At 41.9% G+C, this 10,991-nt stretch overlaps 1 protein-coding gene across 1 annotated transcript in view; it reads left to right on the forward strand.

Moving 5' to 3' along the window:
- LOC111582027 (protein-L-isoaspartate O-methyltransferase domain-containing protein 2) overlaps positions 1–10,744 on the forward strand; it is an 18,333-nt gene extending 7,589 nt beyond the window's left edge. The window contains 6 exon segments of the mRNA XM_055013236.1: positions 1,187–1,337; positions 4,650–4,752; positions 5,903–5,933; positions 5,935–6,075; positions 6,916–7,039; positions 8,428–10,744. Coding sequence (XP_054869211.1) covers positions 1,187–1,337; positions 4,650–4,752; positions 5,903–5,933; positions 5,935–6,075; positions 6,916–7,039; positions 8,428–8,972 — 1,095 coding nt within the window. The 3' untranslated portion in view covers positions 8,973–10,744.
- The last annotated feature ends 247 nt before the right edge of the window (positions 10,745–10,991 follow it).

Genomic DNA, 10,991 nt, shown 5'->3' on the forward strand with positions numbered 1-10,991 from the left:
TGAACAGAAATATGTTTGGAGGAGAGAAGGTGAGGTCTTTAACCCCAAGAACACCAAACCTACCATTAAGTATAGTGGTGGCAGTATCATGCTCTTGGGTTAAATCAACCTTTACAACTACAAAGACCAGTACTGAAAGTAGTCTTTCAGATGGAATAAACTTTTAAAACTGTTGTGTCAGTACAACAATCAGAAAGAAAAAAATAACTGTTCTAAACTATCACCTGCTGCTGAGAGACAATTGGTCAGGATGGTCAAGAATCACCAAAAAGCAGGTCTGAATGAATGATAAGGTGCTGGAACACAGCTGTCAGTGTCCACAGGGTTTTACATCAACATGAGCTGAGAGGATCCATGAAGAAGGAAGTTCTTCCTCTAGAAGCAGAACCTTAAAGCTCCACTCAAGTCTGCTGCTGATCACATGGACAAAGAAAAGACCTTCTGGAGGAAAGTTCTGTGGTCAGATGGAAGAAAAACTGATCAAAAATATGTTTGGAGGAGAGAAGTTGAGGCCTTTAACCTCAAGAACACCAACCCTACCGTCAAGCATGGTGGTGGCAGTATCATGCTCTGTGGAAATGGAGGTTTACACAAAGTAAATAGAATAATGAAGGAGGATTAAAACCTAAAACCATCAGTAGAAGGTTAATCTTGGACACAGTTGGATGTTCCAACAAGACAGTGACTCCAAACACACATCAGAGGTGGTAAAGAAACGGTTCAATCAGGCTAGAATGAAAGTTCTAGACTGGTCTCCCCAAAATCCTGAATTAAACCCATCAAGAAGCTGTGGACTGATGAAAAAATAAGTCAGAAAGACAACACATTTGGTTGAACTGCACCAATTCTATACAGAGGAGTCAAACATAAACCAGAAGCTTGTAGATTGAAACCAAAACTGCCTAGTTTAGGTAAAAATGGGAAATTTCACCAAATATCATCATTGCTGTCTGTATATTTTTGACCCACCAGATTTTGTCATGACAAGTGTAATAAATCTAGGAAAGAACCAAAGGTCCCGATTGTTATTACAAAGACGCATGTTTTAATGATTTCATCCTAGAAAAACTCATAGGTACAGGAGTCACTGGAAACTCAAAACTGCATGCATGGTCTTGTTTGTGGTCTTGTAGTGTATATAAACTTCTTTTCACAGCTACATACTGTTCTTTTCTTTTGTCTTCAGGACTTGGCATGGCGACATGGAAACATCCACCTTTCTGCTCCGTGTATCTACTCTGAGGTGATGGAGGCTCTGGATCTCCATCCTGGACTCTCCTTCCTCAACCTGGGCAGTGGGACCGGATATCTCAGCACCATGGTCGGCCTCATACTGGGTACAAACTGACATCTGTGCTCGTTTGAACTTTACTGACAAAACTGAATCCCTCATCTCCAGACATTATTTAATACATGCAGATGTGACCAGAAGTTTACATCCACTTGTAAAGACCATGTATATTATGGCAGTGTTGAGTTTCCAATGATAATTTTCTAAAAAATCTGATCAACACAGCTTTCTACATCACCAAAACTGATCATTTAGATTGCTATTTATGTTTTTGACCCAGCAGATTTTGTCAGTCTCTCAGAAGACCTAAAATAAATCTATAAAAGAACCAAAATGCACAATAATATTTTTTTGTGAAAAATACACTTGTTTCAAAGACTCCATCATAGCAAAAAAGAGTTGTAAAAGTCACTGGAAACTCAAGACTGTCATAATATACAAGGTCTTTGCAGGGGATGTAAACATTTCTTGACAGTTTAGTGCAACATTAGTAATTATAGATGTTGACACTTGCAGCATTATTATTTCAATTAAATTTTATTTATATAGCGCCAATTACAGTCAAATTGTCTCAAGACATTTTACAGAACCCATATGCCTGACTCCCAGAGCAAGCCAAAAGGTGACAGTGGCAGGAAAACACCCTTTTAACAGGGAAAAAATCCTCGAGCAGAACCCGGCTCTAATGTGGGGGAACCATCTGCCTGCTGGCCGGGAGGGTTGAGAGGGACAGAAGAGGTAGAAAGGTAGAGATAGAGGGGTAGAGGTAGAGATAGAGGGATACAGATAGAGAGGTAGAGATAGAGGGGTAGAGGTAGAGGGGTAGAGATAGAGAGATACAGGTAGAGAGGTGGGGGGGACACAAGGACCATAAAACACACAATTTGATACATGCATGATAAGACAGATGATACATGCAAAGTACAACTAACATGGAAACTGATTATAGTTTACTGCTATGGTGTACAGCTCTGGCATTAAATATACTACATATATAGCTGGTGGTAAATTCAAAAATATGTAGAAAAGCAAATCAAGTACAGTAAGGGCAATGCAGAGTAGATGGGTGGAAATGGGCAGCTGGAAGCAGTGGGCTGGAGGAAGGTCAGCAGCAGCATCCCACAGATGGAGATTAGGCCAGTTGGTGGGAGAACAACCCCAGATCTGAAGCATCCAGCATCCAGCTCTGGGACCAGGGACACTCGGAGAAAGGACACAGAAAGAAACAGAGTGAATGTAATGCAATAATGGTATATATAGTAAATACATAGGTAGTTAGAGAAGGGCTCAGTGCATCCAGAGAGGTTCCCCAGCAGCCTAGGCCTATAGCAGCATAACTAGGGGCAAACTAAAGGGACGTCAAGAGGGGAAGTCAGTTGTGCAAATGAAAACACCAGCTCACCCCGTCAGGGTCACCCAGTCAGCCCTAACTATAAGCTTTGTCAAAAAGGAAGGTTTTAAGCCTGGTCTTAAAAATAGAGAGGGTGTCCACCTCCTGAACCCAAACTGGGAGCTGAGTGAGTTGTGAGCTGTGAGTTTTAGGAGACAGAAGTGTGATGCTGCCATGGATTCAGTGAGTTTGCTTTCAGTTCCAAGCCTAAATTTGGTTGAAATAAAGTCCTGCTTTAAAATTTTCAGAATCAGAAATACTTTATTGATCCCAGAGGGGAAATTTCTTATGTTAAAGTCAGAAATATAAGCAGCACCAAATACACTATCATTCAAAAGTTTGGGATCACCCAGACAATTTCATGCTTTCCATGAAAACTCACACTTTTATTCATGTGCTAACATAAATGCACAAGGGTTTTCTAATCATCAATTAGCCTTTCAACACCATTAGCTAACACAATGTAGCATTAGAACACAGGAGTGATGGTTGCTGGAAATGTTCCTCTGTACCTCTATGGAGATATTCCATTAAAAATCAGCCGTTTTCAGCTAGAATAATCATTTACCACATTAACAATGTCTGGACTAGATTTCTGATTCATTTAATGTTATCTTCATTGAAAAAAAATATTTTCTTTCAAAAATAAGAACATTTCTAAATGACCCCAAACTTTTGAATGACATTGAATATAGATAAACAAAAGTACAAAATATGTACTAAAACTATAAACATGAGTAGAAACGGTATAATGTAAAATGTGTAATATACAGTGCAGTAAGTGTGGAGGTAATGAATAGCATGTTATGGCTTTATTTACATACACCACAGCTGTTCAACTTTAGTAGCCCGATGTAGGAAAAGGGTTTTCTAGTTCTAACAACACTAAGAGCTGTCTTGTAGACATATCTGAAAAATCAAAGCCTTTCTGAATAGAAACTGAGTAATCCAGATCAAGGTGTATTAATGTTGACTGGTCTGTATGAAACTCCAGCACACTTCCTCTCTATTTTTAAGACCAGGCTTAAAACCTTCCTTTTTGACAAAGCTTATAGTTAGGGCTGACTGGGGGACCCTGACGGGGTGAGCTGGTGTTTTCATTTGCACAACTGACTTCCCCTCTTGACGTCCCTTTAGTTTGCCCCTAGTTATGCTGCTATAGGCCTAGACTGCTGGGGAACCTCTCTGGATGCACTGAGCCCTTCTCTAACTAACTATGTATTTACTATATATACCATTATTGCATTACATTCACTCTGTTTCTTTCTGTGTCCTTTCTCTGAGTGTCCCTGGTCCCAGAGCTGGATGCTGGATGCTTCAGATGTGTGGTTGTTCTACCACCTCCAGCTGCCCATTTCCACCCATCTACTCTGCATTGCCCTTACTATACTTGATTTGCTCATCTACATATTTTTGAATTTACCACCAGCTATATATGTAGTATATTTAATGCCAGAGCTGTACACCATAGCAGTAAACTATAATTAGTTTCCATGTTAGTTGTACTTTGCATGTATCATCTGTCTTATCATGCATGTATTATACTGTGTGTTTTATGGTCCTTGTGTCCCCCCCCCCCCCCCCCCCCCCCCCCCCCCCCCCCCCACCTCTCTATCTCTACCTCTACACCTCTACCTCTATCCCTCTACCTCTATCCCTCTATCTCTACCTCCATCCCTCTATCTCTACCTTTCTACCTCTTCTGTCCCTCTCAACCCGCCCGGCCAGCAGGCAGATGGGTTCCCCCACATTAGAGCCGGGTTCTGCTCGAGGTTTTTTTCCCTGTTAAAAGGGTGTTTTCCTTGCCACTGTCACCTTTTGGCTTGCTCTGGGGGTCAGGCATATGGGTTCTGTAAAGCGTCTCGAGACAATTTGACTGTAATTGGCGCCATATAAATAAAATTGAATTGAATTGAACTTCTGTCTCCATGTACATGTGTTTAATTTAAACCTGTTCTGTCTGACCAGGACCATTTGGAGTGAATCATGGGATTGAGTTGCATGCAGATGTGATTGAGTACGCCTACCAGAAGCTCGACTCCTTCATCAAAACCAGCGACAGCTTCGACAAGTAGGTCCTCAAGACTTCCAGTGACTTTTCTTCTTTATTACTCCACCAAGGAAGGAGTTATGTGATGATCTGCGTTGGTTTGTCTGTCTGTTGGCAACATCACTCAAAAATGGATTAACGGATTTGGATGAAATTTTCAGGGAAGTTCAGAAATGACACAAGGACCAAGTTTTTAGATTTTGGCAGTGATGCAGCTTATAGTCTGGATCCACAGACGTGTTAAAGATTTCATCCATCGGAAATCGTACAACTGAACAGCCTTGGTGGAGTACTGCACTCTCTTGACTGCTTTCTTATTGTTACTGTGGCAGTAAAATAAAAATGGCAGTGTTAAAAGGCTCCAGGAACTAGTAAATTTTCTTCTGTTTTGTAGACATAGCAAAACGCAACATTGGGGTGAAACAAAGGAAGGGGAAATGCTTCAACAAAAAGATTTGAGCAGTTGGTTTTTGCACAAAGTTGAAGCTAGCTTACCTTGGTACTGCAGCAGTAAGTATTGGGTGTCCATTAGCAACGTTACTCAAAAACAGATTTGGATGAAATTTTCAGGGATGGTCAGAAATGACACAAGGACCAAGTCATCAGATTTTGGCAGTGATGCAGCTTATAGTCTGGATCCATGGATTTGTAAAAAATTTCTGTATCATTACCAGATAGCGGCACGTCGTCAGTGTAACTATGACAAGTAAACACTATGTCAGCTGCCTGCTGACGATCACATGATTGTGATCCTACTACAATTGCAGATTTATCAGGATTTATCCGTCGGAAATGATACAAGGAATAATTGATTAAATTGTGGGGATGTTTCTGAGTCCCATCAATTCCCGCTGCCTGCTACATATTTAGGTTACGCAGTTCGGTATCTGTACATAACATACACACGCATGACACACGCCTGTGCTTAGCGTAAGGTCATTTTGTTTGCGAGTACATCTATATTAAATGGCCACATTCTATGTTGCCGTGATTTCTGATCTTCAATAACTAATAAACAAATGCTGCATTTCTTAAAAAAAAGAAAAAAAAAGCTGCATTTCTGACAATGCCATATGGGGGAATGAGCAGCCTTGGCGGAGTACTGCTCTCTGAGTGCTTTTCTAGTTTACTCCTGCAGACATCGCGTTTCACTGCTGCTGTGTGTCTTCAGGTTTGAGTTCTGTGAGCCGTCCTTCGTGGCCTGGTAACTGCCTGGAGATCCCTCCGGAGAGCCGACAGTACGACAGAGTTTACTGTGGAGCCGGAGTGCAGAAGGAACATGAAGATTATATGAAGAACCTGCTGAAGGTGGGAGGCATCCTGGTGATGCCTCTGGAGGAAAAGGTTTGGACCTGAAGTCTTTAAGATGCTTCACAAAGCTGTTACTTCTTTTCTGTTTATTTGCCTCCATCGCTGTGTGGAAATGTTAAAGAAGGACTCCAAAATTTTAGAATTGCACTGACATTAGGAAGGTAACTTGTTACGAAGGAGCCTTCAAAGTGAAAGCAGCAGAGGCCAGATATCCTAACTTCTAGTCCTTAATATAGGGTTCTAAAAATCCTACCCTTATTGCAGCTCTGTTATTTAAATACCAGCGTTTTTCAAACTGCGTCTCCAGTTTTTAGCATCAGACTCAATCCCAAAGCAAGATACTCCTGAAGGGCTGTTTTTCAGATTTTGGGAAGCTCCATCGAGATCCACAGAAGACATTATAAACAAAAAAATCCACCAAAAAGTTCAGTTAAGTTAAAGTTCCGGGACTTTCAAAGCAACTAAATTCATTCTTTTTCTTCTGCATTTCTAAAGCGGTCGAGTCAGGATTTGGTTTAAAATAAGGTTCATTAACTCATTGAACTTCCCTCTATCATTGTTTATGTGCACCATGAATACAAATAAAGATCTACTTTGGCAGATTGTTTAGGGTAGATGGGGTAGATGTTATCATGCTCAGCCAGTCATCGACATTTCGGACCTTTGGGGGTACAAACTTGTAACATAACGGACCTCTACGCTTATTTATTTATTAAGACAGATACGTACAAAACAGAAGCATATCCGAAAACTCTTGACAACTTTGAACTTGCAAAATTCCATTTATTTGAGTCTGCATTAAATCAGCTGAAAATAAAACGTCTTCCACACAAAACGCAGAAAAAAAACTTAATCCTGTTGTATTTTCTGTAGCTGACCAAGATCACCCGTACAGGATCCAACAGCTGGGAGACCAAGAAGATCATCTCGGTGTCCTTCGCCCCTCTGGTGCTGCCCAAACACAACACCAATGGAAAACCCAAGACTGTCCCACTACGTGAGTCTCATTTTGACTTTTGGTCACATTGGTTGGGTGATTCTGCCACAATTTACCAAATGCTCCAAACCTAAACACCTCATATTTGTCAGATTTTAGTTTTTCTGTGCATACGAATATTATTAACCCTTAGATGCACGAGTGATTGGATAAGAATCAATGTATTTTTATGCTTTTTTTTGGTCATGTTAGTTAAAGAATAATCATTTGTATTATTGCTTGTACTATATTTTTGTCTGCACAAAAATAACTTCATGTTTGAAGTAGGTTTATTTTTCACTTTCTAACAGATTTTGTACATTTTGATAATTGTAGAAGAATATTACAGAGAGCAGCACTAGAAGAATGTCAATATCCATTTTGTTGACATTTTTCCATTCTTTTCCTTCATCTGTTGCTGCTCTCCGTCCCTTCAATTTTACAGTTTCTTTAAAAGTCTAAAAAGCTACTTAAAAATGTAAATGAAGTTTGAAGGTCTGTAGCGATTGACTCTGCAGAAAGTTGGCCACCTCTTGGCACTATGCGCCTCAGCATCCACTGACCCCACTCCATCAGTTTACGTGGCCTACCACTTGGTGGCTGAGTTGCTGTCGTTCCCACACACTTCCACTTTCTTATAATACAGCTGACAGTTGACTGTGGAATATTTAGGAGTGAGGAAATGTCACGACTGGATTTGTTGCACAGGTGGCATCCTATCACAGTTCCACGCTGGAATTCACTGAGCTCCTGAGAGCGAGCCATTCTTTCACAAATGTTTGTAAAAGCAGTCTGCAGTCTAGGTGCTTGATTTTATACACCTGTGGTCATGGAAGTGATTGGAACACCTGATTCTGATTATTTGGATGGGCGAGCGAATACTTTTGGCAATATAGTGTATTTCAAGAAAACGACCTCACCGGCTCATTTTTGACCCACATATGCATCTAAGGGTTAAGTAAAACGTGTAAAATCTGGGCTTTTTTGAGTTAAACATTCTTAAAGAAGGCTGATTTTTGCATAATTTTCTTTGCATCAATCATAGGATCAATGTCTAAAGAGCCATAATTTGAGAAATAATGTAGCTGGTGTCCTGACATTTTACAGGTTCATTGATATGTACATGTGGTCTTTAATGGTACAACCTTGATAGAATAATACAAACCAGTTTTATAATGGTGCAAATTTGGTCAAGAAATTGTCCACGTTTCTGTCTACTGGGATGTTTCACCAGCCATAAAAGCATTATTTTTCACTTGAAGAGGATGATTTTTGTTTCCTGTGATCTGCACCAAAAGGATCTTTAAAAATGTAAAAATAAAACTGGATTGAACAGTTTGGTGAATTGAGGTGGAATGATCCTGCTTGTTTGTCTCTGACTGTTTTCCTCTTGGTTCTGTATTTTGCAGCCAAGTACGAGGTCCGGACGTTACAGGAACTGGCTCGTATCTGCATCCGCCACACCCTCAGAGTGACCACGGACGGAGGCGACAGCCAATCCCGCGGCCGAGGCTCCTCCTTCAGCGTGGGCCGCGGCCTGGCGGTGGCCGGGCTCCACAAGTACGGGCCTCGCTTCAAACGCCGGCGGGTCCACCGACGCCACTGCAACGCCCTCGTCCTCGCCACCCGCCAGGTGGTGGCCAGCAGCGGCATCGGCCCCGCATCGCTGGACAGCAACAACAACCAGGACGAGGAGGAGGCGGGCGAGAGGGAGGCGAGGCGGCCGGTGAGAGGCAGCAGGAGGTCGGGACGAAGCGGTGGCGGCAGCGTGGTGGAGGAGGAGGAGGCGGTGGAGGAGGAGGACGAAGAGGAGGAGCAGGAGGAAGAGGAGGAGAAGGAAACCGGCGAGCTGCTGCGACCACAGCCGGCCGTCAACCTCCTGAGGGAGCGAATCCTCGGCCTGCCGCTGCCAGAACCGCTCAAGATGTACCTGCTGTACTACCGCGAGAAGTGAGGCGGCCGGAGCCACAGCTGGAACCCTGCAGGGGCCGAAGCCTCCTAAACCCCCGACGGCACCTGTACAAGGCAGGACAACTCACCTGACCGACCCCCAGCTCCATCACGGCTCTCCTTCTCTCTGTCACCTGCCCTCATCCTCTCCATCATCCATCCTCTGTCCTGCTCCCCTTATCGCTCTGATCTGTAAAGAGTCCGTCTGTCCAGTGGAGGGGGGAGGGAGGGTGACGCTACCAAACTTAGCGCCTCCTTTTGAGGCGCACACAAACAGAAATCAGTACGTAAAACATGTTTATGAATTGGCCCTGCAGCTCTGTATTAACTAATAATGCCTAACAACAGCTTTACGGTGCAACTTTAGTGGTGCTGACAGACGTTCTCATCAAACACTGTAGCAACGAGCGGAGAGCAGACGGCACTTTTCTGTCCAGAGTAGGCTGAAGCTGTGGGAGCTGCTTTGTCCTCATGAGCTGGTGTGATTTAACATCTAACGGGGACACGGTGTTGTTTATACGAAGGAGGAGCTCTGTAAGAAGAAGTCCTTCATCCATGTTGTGACTACAGCTAGTCGTGACCAAGCTGGCAGGTGGTGATTATTTCCACTGATTTCCAAATAAAACGGGAGCGTCGCCTTGAGCCCCGAGTTCATTAGATTATTTAACTTATAGGATGAAGTTTATTTCAACCTGCCGTACTTCTCATTAATGTGAGCACATTAATGAGGAACCACGTCAGGTTGGAATACACCAGAATTAGCCTTTAAAATATCCAATGCCAAGGGTTGGTCGTCATTTCAAGCATTTTTTTAGGAGTTGATCTAATAGGAAGGTTGAGTTTTTCCCTTTTTCTATGCATAATGTTTCATCGTGTGAGTCTACCGACTTAGATCCTTACATGCATATCCAAAGGGCAGCCTCACTGTTTTTCTCTACATCCCATAATATTCTCTTAACCACAAGAGAATGACCATAAAAAAACAACTTACTAATATTCCATTTTACGTGATTAAACCAGCATGATAACAACACAGAAGTAACATTTTTGATGATTGACTGCGTGCAAGTTTTTCTCTCACTGTGCTTTTTTTCTTGTAACGTCTTTTTTCTTTTTTTTACTTTTATGCAACTTGAAGTGGCGTCTACATAGGAAACGTGTCGTACATTTTGTTTTGTGAATCCTAAAAAAAAAGAAACATGAAGATACCATAAATCTAAACAGAGGTATCTTTTCTCACAGTTCTTTTGTGTAGTTAGATGGGGCATTACTTCTTTGCTTTTTTTTTGTTTTTCCTGCCTCCTTCTGTGCCAAACTTAAGTTGCATGGACTCAATTCTGGAGAGGAAACAGCAGATCAACAGCAAGTCACTCATCTAATGAAAATTACATTTCTAAAGTAGTCTCTTTTCATCATGTAAAGCCTTAGATTTCTCCCATTTGAAGGTTTGTATATGAAGAATGTTGAATCGAGGTATTACACGAATTATGATCACAGTAAAAGGAGGAACTGGAATATGTAGTTTATATTGGTAAAAAAAATCCAGCTGTGATGCAAAACGTCAGAGTTGGGCTCTTTTCTGGTGCTGGATCTGCCTTTGGGTGCTGTACGTGGACCATTCCTTTACTCAACATCATTCACGTTTGGCTGCTGTGCTCCTCTGCTGAATGTATCTGATCATTTTTTGTTGACTTTTGGTGAGAGTGACTTGCTTGTTTTTAAAGTTGAGCTGTATTATTGACTGCTGACAATAAAGTCCATAATGAGAACGAAAAAGATTAGTTGTGGTTTTGTCGGCAACGAGTGTGTAGAAAATCTAAATCAAAACAAATCAGTGACACCAATGAACTCCATCAGATATAGAGAATAAGATAGAATACATTACCGTTCAAAAGTTTGGGGTCACCACACTTTTATCCATGTGCTAACATAACTGCACAAGGGTTTTCTAATCATCAATGATCCTTTCAACACCATTAGCTAACACAATGTAGCATTAGAACACAGGAGTTTCCAGCTACAA

This window comes from Amphiprion ocellaris, chromosome 8, assembly GCF_022539595.1.
Source record: "Amphiprion ocellaris isolate individual 3 ecotype Okinawa chromosome 8, ASM2253959v1, whole genome shotgun sequence".
Lineage (NCBI taxonomy): Eukaryota > Metazoa > Chordata > Actinopteri > Pomacentridae > Amphiprion > Amphiprion ocellaris.